This window comes from Nansenia antarctica (genome assembly GCF_963989245.1).
Source record: "Nansenia antarctica genome assembly, chromosome: 14".
Taxonomy (NCBI): Eukaryota; Metazoa; Chordata; class Actinopteri; order Argentiniformes; family Microstomatidae; genus Nansenia; species Nansenia antarctica.
This window is the reverse complement of record NC_137684.1, coordinates 23,605,979-23,625,773: the sequence shown is the minus strand read 5'-3', so window position 1 is coordinate 23,625,773 and position 19,795 is coordinate 23,605,979. Positions and strand designations below refer to the sequence as shown.

The 19,795-nt window shown below is 43.5% G+C and overlaps 1 protein-coding gene across 1 annotated transcript; it reads right to left on the bottom strand.

Moving 5' to 3' along the window:
* Window positions 1–960: 960 nt before the first annotated feature.
* Window positions 961–16,317, bottom strand: LOC308169997 (protein FAM180A-like; the record flags this gene model as incomplete). The annotated part of the gene is made up of 5 exons (XM_080544728.1): window positions 961–1,290; window positions 1,751–1,848; window positions 7,943–8,034; window positions 13,550–13,556; window positions 15,981–16,317. 5 exons carry the CDS (start codon window positions 16,315–16,317, stop codon window positions 961–963), a joined length of 864 nt encoding a protein of 287 aa, XP_080400854.1.
* Between the last annotated feature and the right edge of the window lie 3,478 nt (window positions 16,318–19,795).

Genomic DNA, 19,795 nt, shown 5'->3' with positions numbered 1-19,795 from the left:
GTATATTTGACCTATTTTGCCTGATATTAGCCTTTGTATAGGTTTTATTTTATTACATTTTTTTCTAAATGGACTTTAATCAGGGAGTTTTTATTCTAGGTAAGTCTTGATTTTGGGATCAGGTGAATATTTGTATTACTACTACTATTACTATTTATGTATTTTTATGTAGTATTGTATTGTATTTACTGACAACAAACTGTCTAAGAACTGTATATGAATTTTACTAAAATCGGTGCTTTTTATAAAACCAATCTGTCTTAATAATAATGTTTTAATTATTAATATTAATTAATTATTTTAATTATTATATAATGTCAATAATAAGTTGTAACACACTGATCTCTTAGATATACGTTTACTAGTTTGCAAAGACTATTTATTTTCAACTGTATCTGCATTAGATAGACTAACTGTATCTGCATTAGAATTGCATTCAAAAGATGTATTGTGCCAATCCATACAAAGATGCAATATGATTAAAATGCTCAATGGTGAACTGTATCTCAGAAACCATAATGTCTAGTCCATGTGAAGATAATACTCTGGGGTTTTAAGAGTAAAATAGTTAAATGCCAAGGCTGCCTAGGCTACCAGGTTTTATACTGTGTCTTTCAGGAATTACAGAAAATATGTGAGACTATGTTTCAAATACACAACTAATTTCAATGTCCATTGGTCATCTAAAAGTGAAACAATGATATCCTTAGTCTCACTTTCAGTGAAAGAAAGCACTCCAAATGTTGTTATTGTTGCTAATACACTTTAGCTCCACACATAGAGTGGAATGGTATCATATTGTCTGTCCACTGTTGCTTCTGAGTCTGCCAGAGAGACCAAGAAGTCCCATTGAGATGAAAAGGAAACATCTATTTTCCGATGGAATCTCTGGCCATGACAGCAATGATATACGATGTCTGTTTCAAACCCCAACATGGGTTTTCGTCGGGTAGCGAGGCCCTAATTGGCGGTCAAGTCCAGCTTTATGGCTTTATACAAGCTGACGAAGGACTCTGCCCACATGTCCCTCTGGTGGTCACTGGTGGTGTTAGCCAATCGGTGGGCGGCGTACACCATTGTCAGCACCGTGCGCTCAAAGTCCTCCTGGAGCAGGTCGCCCATGCGACTGGAGAGGTCAGAGGTCAAGCGGCGGATGTCCGTCAGCTTCTTGGGCAGGACGTCGTCAAAGATGACCTCTAACGTCTTGGTCTTACGGAGGGAGGCCAGCTCTGCATCCTGCACCGAGAACAGCCTGTGCTCGTCTCCAAGCTGCAGGCCAGACAGCAGGATCTACAAGACACATGATACATTTGTAATTGTTGAACTGTCCCTTTAACTATCGGACACATTACAGTAATATGTCTGGTGCATAAGTAAAGGGAGAGTGAAGCAAACAATACTATGAGGTTTACATAGAGATTCTTAGCTTTTATTTGATGGTATTTGTGTACATTGGTTTCAACATTTAGAAATTATTGTAGTAATTGTTTGATTTCAAATCCACACCTTTGGAGTGTAGAGCCAAAAGAATAAAAACATGCTTCACTGTCCCATTACTTACATATACATACATATGAAGTAATATTTTAACGTTAAACGTTTTTTTACTTTTGTTAAATGTAACAAGTAATATAAAATAGATGAACAAGTAGAAGCAGAAGTAGAAGTAACAAATCCCCAAACTTCATGCATTTTTCATTGAGGTGTTGACATTGCTTAGCTCTTACACTTCTTATGGTGTAACACTCACCTCAAACAGTAAATTTGAGTCTTCTAAGGAGCTATGAAAGGTGGGGTTCACCATCGACGCCAGCCCTCTCTTCACTCTCCCAGCTGATGGGTAAAGGACTATAAGAGAGAGAGACAGAGATATAAAGGAAAAAGAGAGACCAACCGACTAACCAACTGTTTTATCTCTCAAATCCTTACCGAAAGTTGTATTAAATCATGAGTTATGGACCAGGCACCATGAATCTGATTCATTGCATATTAAGATGGATCCCCCAGACAAGGTTAACATACTGAACACCTTGCCTGCTTGACAGGTGTCATATATAACGGAGAGCGTTTTTACAACCGTATTGTTCGGATCCATGTGAGGCTCATGGGTGGACATGGTACAGTAGTAACAGATCAGCACACTGTCTGTTGAGTCTGAGAGGCCTGACATCTGTGACCCTCTGCACGGCTCTGATCAGCCAGTCTGCGAGACATGACCTCAGGCATCAAAGGCGGGCGGAGAAATCAAAAGCAGAGAGTTCAGAGAGTTCAGTACGAGAGCTTTAAAAGATGAGCCTGTTTTTCATAAAAAAAGACGCAGAGCATAATTTGACCATGGTTTTGATGTGACTGCTAATGCTAACCAGACCAATGTGATGGGGCGTGCCCAGGAGGCGGGGGGAGGTGGCTGGGGGCACTCACACCGCACCGCATGAAAAATGGCCTGCTCCAATACGTCTGTTCCCTGGTCATAGCAGGACACCTTGGAAAGGTCAATTTCGCCTTAGACGTGTTGTGATTGGTTGGTTTCACATGGAATATGAACCACACTGTTGCAGATTTGCACACACAGTTTATGCTGACAAGGCATCGCATACTGCATTGAGAAAGACAAGGAGAGGATGAAGAGAAAGGGATAAGAGAAGAGGTATAGAGAAGGAGGCAGACAGTATTAGAGCAACCACTGGCTACTGTTTTCACTTACTGTCCCCTTCCTCTAATACAATACCTGGTTTCCTCCTCTCTAAAACCAAGCCAATATACTGATTTATTAAAGTCTGTGAAATGTGGAGCTTATAAAACATGTGTTCAATATGGATATCAGTTAATAGCCCAGATGAGTTGAGGTCTGAGAGACAGACAGACAGACAGACAGACATTCTTCTGCTACCCTCTAGAAGTGAGTTGGCTTAATTTATTTGGGTCAACGGCAAAGCTGCCAGCTATGCTGACCAGCTCTCGAGTAAAGTCTATCCTCCAATTAAAAGCGATTCAATTAAAAAAATGAATCAAGTATCTAGGAACCAACCTCTCAAAACATCAATAAAAATGTCAACAAAGAATGTATGTGTCTCCTGCGGAAGCTAAATCAACTGAAAGTCAACACCAAGATTCTCTCCAGTTATTATACATCGATTATGCATTGAGTGTGTGCTGAAGTTTTCATTCCTGCTATGGTGGACCGCCAGATTCAAATGAGAACTTCCTCAGGTGGACGATGAACTTGGGATTTATTATCTGCAGTCAGCTGTCCAGGGAGCTTCAGGGGCTCTATGAGAAACGGATATGAGCGTCATATGGGTTAGATGCATGGCATATGCTAGGGAATAGTGTGTGCTAACTTTCCAGTGCTATGCTATTGTAGTGATTTTGTGATTTCTTTCTGAATTCACAACATTCACAAGCCTCTTCTCCAATCCTTTTCCTCCGACATCCTTCCTTACCTTAACACTGTAATTAACTCCTCCTTATCCACAGGATCTGTCCCGGCTGCCTTCAAGATAGCCAGAGTCAAGTCTCTCCTCAAGAAACCAACCCTTGACCCGTCCTCTGTCCACAACTACAGACCGGTATCCCTTCTCTCCTTCCCTTCCAAAACCCTTGAACGTGCTGCATCTAAACAACTGACTGACTATCACCTGGAACCTCACCAATCCGGCTTCAAGGCTGGGCACTCCACTGAGACTGCTCTCCTTGCTGTCACAGAGGCCCTCCACTCTGCTCAAGCTTCCTCCCTCTCCTCTGTTCTCATTCTCCTGGACCTGTCTGCTGCCTTCGACACAGTCAACCACCAGATCCTTCTCTCCATCCTCTCAGAAATGGGCATCTCTGGCACCTCACACTCCTGGTTTGCTTCCTACCTGGTGGGTCGCTCCTATCAGGTGACTTGGAGAGAATCGTTATCTTCTCCACAAACCCTCACCAGTGGGGTACCCCACAGGGCTCTGTCCTAGGGCCCCAACTTCTCCCTCTATACTAAGTCTCTAGGGTCGGTAATCTCCCCACAGCTACGCAGATGACACTCAACTCTTCCTCTCCTTCCCCTCCTCTGACCTACATGTGGCAACACGTGTCTCTGCATGTCTCGCTGACATCTCTACATGGATGTCAGCCCACCATCTCAAGCTCAACCATAACAAGACTGAGCTACTCTTCATCCCTGGGAAAGCCTGCCCTCTCCTCCATCTTCAACCTCCCCAAATTTCGCAACCTGCACTGGCTCCCGATAGCAGCTCGCATCAGATACAAGACCCTGGTGCATGCCTACTAGGCAGCAAAAGGGTCAGCCCCTGCCTACCTGCACCCCCCAAACTTCATCCCGTTCACTCCGCTCCTCCACCCCTGCTGGCCGACTGGCACCACCCCTATGCCAACACGGCAGTCACGCTGCCTGGTCACGTCTCTTCACTACACTCGCTCCCCACTGGTGGAATGAGCTTCCCACGGCTGTCAGAACTGCAGAGTAACTCCCCATCTTCCGTCGGAGACTGAAGACCCATCTCTCTGGTAGATTTATACTTAGCAGTAGTAGTAGTCTTCTATTTATATTGTTTCTCCAGTGTCTATAAAATAAAATAAAAATGAAAATAAACATTATTTCTTTCTTCTATCACAACGACTGCCAATGGCCCCTGGTCTGAGCTAAATTACTCTTCCTGCTACGACTGGTGAATTAATGATTCCTGATGGTTTCCCTGACAGAGATGAATTCTAATGCAAGACTAAAAGGGTTCAACAACTCTCACACATGTTAAATGCTTCCTATGGCTATAACCCGTGTGGCCAAAAGAAAATGGAAACCAAGCCAAGATATCACTAGCAACAGTTTATAGCAGTCCCCCAGTCAACCATTCTATAGGTAACAAGCCCTATAAGACTCCCTCCTAAAGTACCTCACCCAATGGCCTAGATACACCCTTAGTCACTCATAGTCATAAACCGATGGAAAAATCAACTGGAACAGTGACAAAGCATGATGAAGAGTCATGCCATGTTACTCCACATCTCATAATAGCATCTGTCAGGATGCAGACTGCACCAATGGTGATGGTTGGTACTGTGCCACCTGAGACACCTGCTTCCCCCTATACTGTGTCTCCCAAGAGTTCTACTTCCCTCTATGTACTGTTTCTCTTGTGTAAAAAAAAAAAAAAAAGACTGCCAATGGCCCCTGGCCTGAGCTAGATTACTCCTCCTGCTACGACTCTGATGAATTGATGATTCACTTGCTTAGTCAAATGTATTGATTGTAATTGATTGATTGTAAGTCGCTTTGGAATAAGTCGTCCGCTAAATGCCAAAAATAAGGCGTCTGCTAAATGTCAAAAGTCACCCATCTAACTTTTCCACTCCGTTCTTCAAAGGCTTCAAAGGGTAAGACAATAAGGTTGTTTATATTCAGGAAGTGATATACAGAATTGTTCCATAAATGTCAATTAAACACTGGTCAATATTTAGATATAATTAAATCTGATAAACATGTCTCCACGAAACAATAAACTCCAATCAGGAACATCTGTTATTGAACACATTCCTACTGTAAGACCACATACCAATAATCAACATTACTCACCAACATTAGCACTCTCTTTATTATCCTCGTGTTTTGCTTCCAAGCAATCAAGCTAATGATGATAAGAAAAACACAGAGGAGCATGCAGGAGAGAGGAGAGAAGGAGGGGAGGAGAGGAGTGAGTCCCATCTGGAGAGACACCAAAAGAGAGAGAGAGAGAGAGAGAGTGAGTGAGAGAGATAGAGAGAGAGAGAGAGAGAGAGAGAGAGAGAGAGAGAGAGAGTAACAACATGAGAGATAGAGTAACAGAGAGAGAGAGAGAGAGTAAGAGAAGAGAGTGCCAAATGGCCAAAAAGTTGATTTAAGCGATATTATATAATGTAAAAAGAGACAACATGTTATACATATTCCACTCATAATACTGTATAGTCGCAACAGAATCAGTGAAATAGCCAGTTGAACAGATTTAGGACGGCTTGGCTAACCCTTGTGGTGCACTTTCCATCTGCTGGAGGATGTCTGTTTCCTGCTTCAGTTCATATTTGGAGGCCTTCCATTATTATCATCTTGGAAGCAGGTGCAGATCATTAACTCACACATTGAGACCAGTAGCAGACACTTTCTAGCTGAAATGGAACTTTAAACATACATATCCATACATGTCATCAAAGATGGACTGTGGTAGAATGTTGAGTCCTTTCGAATATTGTAGGTTCCCTTAATTGGTACTTAATTAGTCTGTAGGATCAGCAAGACTGCTGGGTTGTCTACAATTGCTGGTCATTACGATACTTACAAAATATCTAATATCTGGAATGACAATGAAATCACATGTCATAATGTTCATAAATGACATGCTTACTTGATATTCCTTCCAGTTCACACACAAGACATAATAAGGATAAGATCTGTATCAATGCAGCTATTATTGCTGGGATCCTATATGTTCCCTATGAATACCAAAGACTGAACCCACCAACTCAAGCTCTCTGACAGTATTTCAACATCAATAATGTCCAGCTGTTGGACATGTGGACTTCAGAGGGATTTAAACAGCTGGAGTGAGACTGATTATTTCAGTGTCGCCTCGTCGTCATTCCTCTTTGACCCTAAAAAACCCCAGATGGTCTGAGGTCCTAAAAATATCAAAGAAATATCAGCAGACTCATGGCAGAGAATCTGACGGCTGTTGTGTTGTGTACAAACTGTTACAGCTGTGCTCGTGGTGTGTGTGTATGTGGTGTGTGTGTGTGTGTGTTTTTTTGTGTTGCTGTGTGTTTGGACCAGCCAGTCATGTTCACACATATGGGTTACATAATGAGTACATGTTACAAGTGCACCACATACGCATTTCTGCTCCCAGTCATCAATCTCGAACTAATCTCCTCTCTAATCCTCTCTAATAATCTATACTCACATTGAAGGGTTTGCAATGAGCTAATTATGCGTACATTCCGTAATAAAAACCTATTCTGGTGAACACAGTGCAGTGCAGACAGAGTGGGACAGGGTGGGCTATAGGACATAATGATGGGAGAAGTCCACACGCTTTTTAATCTGTGCTCACACAGACAGTGAGTCAGACATCTCTGATCTCAACTACACAACGCAGGGTCATGGACACTATTACTGGAATATCTCCTCCAGTTTCTTTCCAGTTCTTCTGCCTTCAAAGGAAGCAACACTCTCGAGACCCAGCGTAGCATAAATGAACTGGATTGACTTTGACAGTTAGACAAACACAGGATGGAACAGGATGGTAGGAGAGTCAGATATGTGGCTTAGAAGCCTACTGAATCAACAGGAGCCTAAGTTGTGGCCAAGAGGGGAGCATGTCACATATGTGGGTAGTGGTGGTCTAGTGGATAGTGAGTTGGACTTGTGATCGGAAGGTTGTGAGTTCAAATCCCGCCTGAAGCCACACCACTACTAGTGTGCCCTTGGGTAAGGCACTTAGGGTAAGGCACTAAGCCCTCAGTTACTCCAGGGGGAATGTCCCTGTAATTCGTAATTGTAAGTCGCTTTGGATAAAAGCGTCTGCTAAAATGGCTAAAATTAACATGACAACCGGAATGAATATTGATCTTAGTGGCAATCATAACAGAATGGTCATTACTCTGGAAGGAGAGCATTTCATTTCAGTTTTCAATCGCTAGATATGGATTTCTTTAGATGTTCTCATCAACCTCATCACTGTTTTTGTCTTCGGAAAAAAATACTCTTGATTTCATGTACGGTACAATGAGCATTCAAAAGTGTTGGACTGTATCTTTGGGCGGCTACAATGTATTTGATGCATACCTTCCGCTAGTGCTGATTACAGTAAAAAGTATTGATTACAATAACATAGCAATGAACAACCTCCATCACAGTAAACACATATCATACAAATGATATGTCATACAAATGCATATTTGCAGAAAATCTTACCTTTATTGCGACACTGAATGACACACATGTTGATATTGCAATAGAACAGAGCCACTATGACCATCTTCCAGGGTGGCATGGTGATCTGGTAGCTGGAATCCAGTGGCAGAGGCACACAGCACCAGGGTCCACAACCCACAACCCACTGTCACAACAACCATGGACCACAATCAGATACTGCACACAGACAGACCACCCTTCCTTTCTCCTTCCTATCTGAAGCCTGCCTCCCTCCCTCTCTCCTTCCTTTCCTCCCTACCTCCCTACCTCTCACTGCACACCACACTTGCTCTGCCTCCTCCTTCTCTCTCTCTCTCTCTCTCTCTCTCTCTCTCTCTCTCTCTCTCTCTCTCTCTGTGTCTCTCTCTCTGTGTCTCTCTCTCTAGTCATCTGGTGGTCATCAGGTCCAGAGAGACTTTTGTGTCCTTCTGACTACTGTCTCTCTGTCTGACTACTGCAGTGGGTCACATCATCATCATCAGCTGTCAGACTTTGGACTCTAAACTCTACACCGTCTCACTGACCATACAGTTACAGTTGTGTTGTGTGTAGATCATGCTGTACATAGCCCATCCCTGTGTATCATAGCCCACAGCCTGTATGTTTGTATTTTTGTATACTTCACTATATACAACATATTTATCATATATGTATCATATGTATCATAGCCTGTACAATTGCACATTGTATATAATCTCAATGTATATATACCACTGCACATATACATCCAGTCACCATTGTATGACATTGCACATCACGCTACCATTTGCACGTTACTGTATAGATTGCTGTAAATACTGCTGTAAATACTGCTACTTATCACTGCAATATAATTGCTATTTGTTGCACTTCTGGTTAGACGCACAATAATTTCGACAATAAAGTGAATCTAATCTAATCTAATCTAATCATCATCATCATCATCATCATCATCAATCACACTGCTATGCACACTCGTCACTACACTTTTCCTCCCCTATGTTATCGTTATTTTTGTTCTCATTATATTTGTTTACCGTTGCATTTAGCATCATTGTAGTTCATCAAGCCCTATTACTGTCACTAGTCAAAATCACATTATATTCTTCTTCATCCTCCTCCTCCTCCTTCATTTCAACCCCTGTACATCATCACCATCTTCATAATCAACATCTTGTGTGAGAACACAATTAGAGCCAAATAGTTCAGTTTTCATAGTTCCTGTGGAACCTCTTGTGTTTATTAATAACATACTTCCTCTCTCAAAAAATGCTTTGAGGCTTTGAGGACACATCGCTGGACTCCGCCTTGAGTGTCTGGGTTACTTTTGAATGGATGAGAGATGAGCCATGTTTCTGTATCCCTGGTCAAAGTTATCTCTGGTTGTACTAATGACAGGAACGACATGTACTAACGACATGGAACGTGTGTGTCTTTGCCAGGAAGAACCCAGGGAACCAAGTCGGTTTGTGTTTTCTGGGAAGTGGAGTGTGGAGAGTTCACACTACACACACACCATCCAGCATGGATTATATCCAATCATACAGCTGACACAACCAAAGGCTCATCAAAAAACACATGGAGCCCACAGAGAGGAATACTCTTTAGTGGCTGGCAGGTGCACCAAAAGGTCAGTGAGGTCATTTGTCATACAGGTAATCAGATTAGCGTAATGTGATTTGATTTCACTGTGGTATGATTTATAGCTGTGTACAGACATGGGTGGAAAAGTATTTGAAATACTTTGAAATACTTTGAGTGTCTGCTTGAACCTGCCTGGGATGCCTGGGTTGCCACGGTTTGCACATTAAGACTATTCCATTGGTTCCGTCGAACCGAACTCCATCAAGCACGTAGGATTTGATATGATTTCAAATACAGTATTTGGTATTTATTCAAGTCTCATACTCTTGAGATGTGGCAGTCATGCAACTGCTGTGGAATGTCGAGACAGACAGTGCTTTAGTTGGCTAGAGGGCCATGGCCTCAATGGAATCTCAAAAATTAGGACACAATAAGTTGGACAAACATTCTGTTCTCAAAAGGGGAAATGAAAAGAAAACGCATTGTTACTGGTCATACTCCAACTCCAAAAGTTGCCATATCCTTTATCCTCCTAGCATAAGCGATGCTACATGTCTATGTGTTGAGGTAGGACTCCTTTAAGTCCAAATAGATTTGTGTTTAAATGTAAAAAAAACTTAGTGTGGAGCAATACCAAAGAAATTAAAAGCCAAAAGAAAATTGAGGACAATTCACATGCCTGAATACTGACAGGATTCTAGAAGTACTGTAGTTATGCAATATCATCAATAACAGGAACCAAGGACCAGATGGTTCTCACTATAACCTCAGATCATAGTGATTAATCGTGTGAGCACTTGCACTCATTGTGATCTATGCGAGTTGAAATGGAATGCAATAACAATGTAATTGCCATGATCCAGCTCAGAAATGTGTGATAGTAACTCTATGGATAACAATGTAGTACTGTGCTTCCCAAGGCTGTCAGAAATGCAGAGTCACTACCCATCTTCCATCGGAGACTGAAGACCCATCTCTTCAGGTTACACCTTAAGTGCTCCTCCTGAGACATCTACTGCCCCCCCAGCACTGCGTCTCCTGAAGACACCCGCTTTTCCCATTTACTGTGTCCCTTAAAACTTCTATTGCCCCCCTTGTACTGTTTCTCTGTTTCTCCGGTGTCTATATAAAAAAAAAGTCTAGGTTTAGAAGTTTATCACAGAGACTGCCAATGGCCCCGGGCCTGAGCTGGATTACTCTTCCTGCTACGACTGGTGGATTGATGATTCACTTGCTTAGTCAAATGTATTGATTGTATGTCGCTTTGGAATAAGGCGTCTGCTAAATGCCAAAAATGTAAATGTAAATGTACTGCCATGCTGTGTGAGCCTCACTGCACTTTAGTTTCCCTTCCACAATATTCCGGTAGATGGCAGTCTTCTCAAACTAATGCCAGATGTCAGGAGTGGATGCTGCAGAGTACTATTTGAAATATGAATAGACTGTCTGAGAGTAAAACTACTAAACAATACTGTCCTCAACTGTCTCTACTCTCGGGAATTGTATGGAAATACACCAAATCCATGTATTGGATGGTTACTGTGGTTACTGTGTTCAGTGACCGTAAGGCTACTTATGGAGGGAGGGCCACAACTAAGATGTCCATCAGGGCGAAACAAAAGAGAGAAGCCAAGAGATTCTCTAAACGGCCACTAGATGGCAGCAGCCAACAGAGTTCAAGGACTTCCTTCAACTACTAAATCACTCCTGATAATAATCTGACTGCCTCACAACAATTCATAAAGATTATTCATAAACATACAGCGAATATATTTGCAAGCCTGATACAAAATGACCTCCAATGTCCTACGCAACACAATGCAAAATTGCCAGCTGATATTTTGGGCAACTCAACTGTTGGGCAATCTCAACTATAAACTCTCTATAAATTAAGGTAAATAAACAGCTACTGTATGTATAGTGGTACTACACATTCCTCTTCAGATACATCCGATACTGTAGGACAGAACACAGCTTGCTGGATAGAAAACTGTATGTACCTTATCACAGTGTACTGTACGCCCTGCGGACACTTCTCATATTGGCTCCGAGGTCCTAATTCCTTGTTAGCCATCTGCCATTACTACAGAATTCTGTCCTCAAGCCAAATGAAGTTGGCGAACCCCTCCAACAGCCAACCTACCCACCATTCCATCTTTAAAATCGACCAACTTCTGGGACGCTCACTCTAACTGATGTTTCCCTTAAGAAATCACACATCACATCAATAAGTATGGCAATCAAACCGTTGTCCATCTGTTCTACATAGGCAACATGATGGTCCCTGTAATTGGCCCACATGAACAAGGAATGTTCTCCCCACAAACTCCAGTGAAAAGGCGACCTTCTAGGATCTCTGGTATGCCCTGTATTTGCTGCATCAAATGTTCACTGAGAATAGCATTGTGGGAATATTTTCTGGATCCTGCACTGAGCTCAGTTATTTGATTAATTACCAGTTTTTTTCCATCCGGGGTTTAACTTGCTACACTGTAGAATCCCAGTCCAAACATATGAGGATACATCATTTTTTATCTTAATCTTTTATCTTTATTTGTATGAATCAGTATTCAAACACTGTTGCCAGATTAATCTCTGATAATCCCTTGCATACATTTACAGAGGGAATACAATACATCTTTGGTGGATGATATTCTGGCTGTGGTATTGGTCTCCGCTAATATTAAATCATGTCGCTTTTAGCTTCTTAGGCACCATATACAACCAACGCAACCATAACGTTTTACAGAAGAGCTACATTTCATCCGCTCGTGTATTAACCAGGACCAGGAGGGGACCACACATTACACATGATTTAAAATCGCTGGCTACCTGTTAGTTGTAGAATTGATTTGAAGATTCTTACATTGGTTTACAAAGCACTAAATGGTCTCTCCAGACTACATGTCTGACATGGTTTTAAGATATGTACCCACTAGATCCCTCAGGTCCTCTGGACGTGGTCTCTTGGTTGTTCCAGGGGTCCGGTCTAAGTCCCATGGCGAGGCCGCTTCTAGCCACTATGGCCCTAGACTTTGGACCGGCCTGCCGGAAGACCTGAGGGTGGCAGAGAGTGTGGATAAAAACATACCTCTTTAGCCTGGCTTTTATCTAATCCTTATCTCAACTTGCACTTTTACTCCTATTTCATATCTCCTATTTCTTGTTTTATTCCTGGTTTTATTGTGTTGTATTTACTATTGTTTTTGTGTTCAGCACTTGGAGTTGCATTCAATGTATGACATGTGCAGTATAAATAAAGTTTGATTGATTGATAGTGGAGAACATTTCATGTTCTGAAAAGTGGAGCTGTCATGTGAAACCAAACATTTGCGACTTTGTGTTCAACACACGGTCGGTTTTGTAGTCATACTTTCCATCCACAGTGTATAATAAACAGCATCCTCCATTGTCCTCTATCGTTCCAACGACTACACTTCAAAGGGAGAATACGGGAGACGGGTTTCGGTGAAGGACTTCTGCCTTATGATTCTCCATTTGAAGCCATCCAAAAATGTCTAGATCTTTAACGGTTCCTCACCGCCTAGAGAGACAGACCATAATAAAGTCTGCTGCACATCCTGGTCTCACCGCTTCAACAGTCCTCCTCCTGTCTCCGGGGGCGACAGATGAGCTGCTTGCAGTGCCACAGGTCCTGGCCCCTCTCTCACCGCTCTCACCCCTCTCTTCCTTCTCCCCCCTCTCTCTCCCCCTCCCCCCTCCCTCTCTGTACTCCTCTTATCCCTCTTAGCCCTCTCACCCTCACACCCCTCTCCACTCTCTCCTCCCTCTACCCTGTCTCTGCAACCGCCCCCCCCCCACCCCCACCCACCCCTCTCTTTCCACTCAACCATACTCACCACCACGCCCCCCCCCCCCCCACCCCTCTCAGCACGCAAGGACACCAGACCTGGAGCCAGACCTTATTGGCACAGGTCTAAAGGTCTTCGTCCAGCTCTTCTCCTCCTTCCTCCCCCCCTCCGCCTGGATGGATCACTGCTTTTACAACTTCCTCCCATTCACCTTGACCTGCCTATTGTTGACCTGCTTCCTGAGAGAGACATGGAAAGAGATGAGGGACTGAGAGACAGATAGAGAGAGAGAGAGAGAGAGAGAAAGAGAGAGAAAGAGAGAGAAAGAGGGGGGCACGCACAACATGTTGTACACAAGCTGACATACAGCACGAGGGACAAACAAGGACGGAAAAACATTTTAACTTGTATTTCTGCAGTTGTGAGTGTTCCTGAGGGTGTACTTCGATTTACATCCTGTTGAAATCCATCACTTATACATAGGTTGAGTACTCTTCCTTCTCCTAGTTAGGGGCATTAACAGCTCAAGTCTCAGTGGGAGTGACTCTGAGGCAGTATTATAGGCTGTGAAGCCTCGGTCCAAGGCCATTATTCTGTTACGATCGCACGATCTCCTGCCGGGATCTGGGACTTGAGCCTGTGTCCTGACTCTCCGGCATAGGAGGAAATCCCCTTTTTAATGGCCACATAGAGTATTACCCCATAAGTCCTGGGATGATATGGCCAACCACAACGCATACACACGCACGCACGCACTCAAGTACCCACGCGCATGCACGAACACACGCAAGCACACACCCAAGCACACACACACACACACACAGTGCAGTAATTTAGATCGATCTAATAATGTATGTGATCAACATTTCCATGTAGCCACTCAGTGAAATGACATTAAAAGCAATTATCTTTCTATTACCTACTTCACATACAGTAATTGCTTGCATCATATTACATAAACAAAACTTGCTCTCTCTGTCTCCCCTCCTCTGTACCCCTTCTCTGTCTCCCTCATCTCATTCTTCTCTCTCTCTGCAACCTGCTCACCCCGAGATACGGACTCATGCTCTGATTGGTCATGCCACAGAAAATGACCAAATTATGCCTCCCTCGACTGTGAAGAAATGCATGATGGGGTATGCTGAAATAAGAGGTTGGTGGGGTGGTGGAGGCAGAAACTGCCCGACTTGCAACTTGAATGTCACTGGTTCGAATTGTACTTGGGAAAACAACTTTTTTTGTTGTGGTGCTGATTCTTGCAGATTCTTGTTGCTTACGCTAATATTGGCTAATGCCTTCGTCTGACAACTTAACCCTAACCTTAACCACTCGAAGCTACTGTAATGCCTAATACTGCCTCACCGCCATGCAAGTCGTTATCCACATGGTCAGGCATACTTAAACAAAGGTCGTATTCTGAGGCAAGAACAATCTGAACATCCGTATGGCCAACGAGATCAGGATGTTCTCTGCTGTGTGTGAGTACCGTGAAAGAGCCGGGCTCTGCATTCTGACATCTGGTCCCCAGTGGACGAGGAGTCTTCAGTCTTGTCATGTTCCTCCGATGCCCCCCGCCCCCCCTAACCCTAACCCCCACCACCACTCTCAAGACTGGACAAACGAGCCACAGACAAACGACTGAAATCTCAACTGATTCCTAAGGCCGCAAATTAGGCAATATTGTACACGTGAAATGATTGTTTTCGCAGCTGTGCACTTGGCGCCGACTCTTTAGGCTGGAGTCAATAGTATGGGTCTGTCAGGGTGGGCAAACACAGCTCAAGAAGAGAATAGACTTCAACAATGTCACTGTGCCATTTAGCAGAACAGGATGGTGTGTGGAGAGGAGCAGGTTTAGTCGTAGAGTAGATGAACAGAGATGAAAAGGGGGGGTTTGGGGGGTGATTGATGAGGCCGCTTGCTGCAGTGTGCATGGCATCACGACATTGTAGTGGGTCTAGGGTTGTTGTTCATATTGAATAAAGCTTCGCTAATGAAATCATAGAGTGGTGCTAAACGTAAGGATTGCACTCTGAGCCCTAATGCAGTTTGAATAACAAGATTACTGCTGGTTCCAACGACTAATGTCCCCCATAAAAGGAGAGGAATTACCGTACTTGAGAGGGACTACGGAGACTGAAGATGATTGTTTCTTGCAAAACCTCCTAGTACATGTACAGTAACCATTCTGTTTGTTATGATCAAATGAGTACTGTAGAAGAGGGCGATACTGAATGTTGTTGCTCCTTGTTCTCCACGTTCACACTGATCTCTCACCCCGAGGTTCCCTGAGGCGTGGTTTGATACAGTCGTGTGATGTAGCGGAGACAAAAAAGAACGAAAAGAAAAACATCACATCATAGTGAGAAGCAGGCGTCATAGTGAGAAGCAGGCTGGCGGCTAACAACTTAAAAGAGAGATAAAACATTAGTGCTCCGATGCTAATTATTTAGCTAATCAACGTTTCGGCACCACGCTGCGGTCTTCAGGGTTTCGATCCACAGTGGAGCAGAGTGGAGCAGTTTCACATCGTCCAGGCTTAAAGGGTTTATATCTTCATGGGAAACCTGGATTTCACCTCTTCATTCGATTTACTTACTTGACTTATGCCGTTGAATCTCTTGCAGAGCAAAGGCCATCAACGACTCTTCTCCATCCATCACGGCTCTGGGCTTTCTTCTCCACCTCTCCCCAGCTGGTACCCTGCCTCTTCAACTCCGCCTCAGAGTCCCGCCTCCAGCTGTTTCTGGGCCTTCCTCTTTTCCGCTTTCCCTGTGGGTTCCATGTCAGGGCCTGTCGTGTGATGGTAGCTGCTGCTTTGCGCAGGGTGTGACCAATCCATCCCCACTTCCGTCTCCTGATCTGGCTCTCTACTGGCTCCTGGCTCCCTCTCTGCCACAGTTCCTTATTACTGATTTTATCTGGCCACCTGATTTTGAAGATGCGCCTCAGACAGATGTTGATGAAGGTCTGGATTTTCTGCAATGTTTTCTTTGTCATTCTCCATGTTTCTGAGCCATAGAGAAGGACACTTTTGACATTTGAGTTAAAGAAGCGCACCTTCGTTGGAGTAACTATTTCCCTTGAGGCCCAGGTGTTCTTCAGGATGATAAAGGCTGCTCTGGCTTTGCCTACCCTAGCAGTGACATCACTGTCTGTGTCTTCATTCGATTGCAACTATCTAAAAAAAAAAACATTCCTCATACTGTATCCTAAACTATGAAGTGAATGAACTGCTCAAGTTCTCTGAGTATTTTACAAGTTCAGGCAATGGCTTGCTAGTGCCAGCACTAGATGACTAAATGCTGACAAACTGATTTGGTAAGAGGAACCCCATGCCAAGGGCACACGAGTGTTTCGGGAAGGAGGCTTACACCATATCAAGGATAATTCTTCAGTCACATGCAACTGTGTGGTTTAAATCAAAACAACATTTTCCCTCTATACGGGAATTCTGGAAGGCCCTCACATTGCCCTGTGGTCTCACAGAGTCCCACCACACCCTCTGTGTCACTGCCCTGCCTCGCAGAGAGATTGTGAGAATAAGTAGCGGATCTTGTGGTGAGGTAGCCCTGCCTGAGACATCAAGCCTTGAAACTGAAATGTTTGCCCTCTTGGCATCTCATGATAGACGCTCGGGTCTTCCACGTGGGAGGGTTTAGAACCCCACCCTCCCGGTACTAATGCAGCAGGTTGAGTTGGGCAGCCTCTCTCTCTCTGCAGTGCACTGGAAACCACCTCCTACACACACACACACACACATCCGAAATGATCCATGGCCTCTCTGGAAACTAAGGTCCAATTATATCCTGTCCTCATTTGGGTTAAGTACTGCAGACTTAATTAGATCTATTCAATGATAAACTAGCAAGTCAAACCCGCAGATGTACCCACTCTTTGGACCAATCATGAATCATTCGACAGACAGTTAAGTTAATTTAGGCAATTAAATTGGCAGCGTTAAAGGTAGACTATGGGATATGATGTCATATCAAAAACGAGCAGGCCAAGAGACTGGCGCTGCCAGAGACTTTCGAAAATGGAGATGCAACAGACTAGAGGATGGAGTGATTAGAGTTGAATGTGATTGGCTCATACTCTTTGCCATTTGTGTCATGTTCTAATGCTTTGGTCCACATGTCGGGATCCGATCTAATGATCAGACTCTTCAAAATTGCATACATTTCCGCGTTGTTGAAAATCAATGACACGTCGCGAGGCAACTAACACAGCTTCTTTTGTGAGCCTGCAAACAATGTAAAGTAGTGTTATAGTTAACTAGATAGCAGTAGGTATTACTCAGCCAATCCTTGCAGTACTTTGGCTTGACTAGCGAGTTTGTGTTGTGATTCTCAACAACGTTGAAAGTTCCGTGTTTCAAAAGAAAAGTCTGAACATTTTGATTGGTTGCCGATATGAGGACCAAAGCATTAGAACATGTCACATTTTAGGTTGGAGGGCAGTGAAATGGGTGGATGCCCTTGGTTTGCTTTTGTTCACTACAATATCTCTGATGAAAGTTGCTCTGTTTTCACAGACATGTTTTGTGTGTGGTGAGACATGGAGAGAATGGTCAGAGTCAGACCAATGTGACTCACGCATAGCCACGGTTAAAAACAAAGAGATGAGTAATAGTTAAGGTTAAAAACAAGGAAATGAGCAATAAGCCTGTTCCTGAATATAGGACCTATGACTGTGCTTGTATTCCTGCAACAGTAGTATCGCTGTCTCAGGGTTACTGGAAGATTTGGGTCAAGGTGCATTCTAGCATGCTGACTCAATGGGAAAGCTATCAAATGCGGTAAATCACACAAGCTCCACAGCGTTGCTACCCACCAAATAGCAGCTAACACAAATGATGTCTAAATAAGTGTATCACACTCTCTCTGAGCTCTACCAAATTAAATCCAGGCATTTGGTGGTTCTACGCTGAAATCAAATGTATTCTGAAATAAAATAACCTACTGTTGTCTTTTTGCTGAGTTGAGAAATTGTATTCTATTCGGGAGTCCTACAGTATATACTACACTGGCTATGTTGTTGATTTGATACATTGCTTGGTCACATGAATTAACATTCTGTGGGGAACCTAACATTTCCTTTTCAAGTTATTTACATAAATATTAGCAGCTCGGAGGGCTTGGTTTTCCAGTGGGGTATTGAAAGGTGATCTGTGAGACCAGCTGTTTGGCCTCTCCGACGTTGGCGACTCTCCCTGCTTGGTGATGAGTAGTGTGGATACGTGTTACAGCCAACACTCTGGCCAATCATTTATCTAATAAATCTACTGTACATGAGAGGTAACACACACACACACACACACACACACGCACACACACACACACACACACACACACACACACACACACACACACACACACACACTGTAGATTTGATGCCATCACAATAATTTAGAATCTCTGAATTTAGAATGTTTGGTTGCTGAGCGTAAAATATTATTTGAAAATATACACATTTGACTCATTGCCATAGAAACTAAGAATTATAAAGATGCAATTACTTTTGAATATGTTGATGTCACAATCAATCCTACCAACTTCAGCAGAATGTTTGAGATTAGAATGTTTGGTTGATAGGCAGCAATGTTGAATGGAATTCCGTTTTGGTGCCAACAACCCCAAGACTAGACCTGTGACTTATTTCTACAAGCTAAAATTCTTCAAAAATGAGCGTCCATATTCAACAAGTTGACCGTTTTGCCACACTCCAGGTGCTCTCTGCTGCAAGGGAGGGAGGCAGGTGTGCAACCAAGCCTCGGCTCACATCTCCAGTGAGTACCTCTCTCTCACCCAAAACTCTCTACAACTCTCTAAGTATTTGTAAAACTGCATAATTTGTGAAGAAATTACATTGTAACAAGAATTATTCAGAAATGTATCATGACTTCTTCTACAGCCACCCTCTCCTCAGCCTCACACACCAGTGCAGGCGGTCGCCCCTGGTCTCCCATCTTGTGACACCTGGCTGAACTGGGAGCAGCGGTTCAGACACAACATGACCGTGCTCCAGCACCACTGCTACCAGATCATGCAGGACCACAACCTGTCTGAGCAGGATAAGGGTCGTCTGGTCCATATCTACAAGGGAATGATGTCCAGGGCTTTGAGTGACCACCAGAGAGATAGAGAGGCCATCATTCGTTCAGTAGCATTGCTGAAGAAGAGGAAGGCCAGACTTATGGAGGAGGAAGAGGAGGAAGAGGAGGAGGAGGTGGAGGTGGAGCCTCCAAGGAAAAGGCAGAAACAGGAAGTCATTTCAGGGGTTCTAGATTTGGCTGAGGAGATGGACTTCCTGTGTCTGAGACTTGGGTCCCTCACCCTCTGATTGACAGCTTGACCCCTCCTCCACTTTGAATGGACTGAACTTATGTGTTGAATTATTATTGCTATATTTTGAAAAAGTAGTATAGTAGAGGTAGTACTAAGATAAGATAAGATAAGATAAGATAAGATACAAT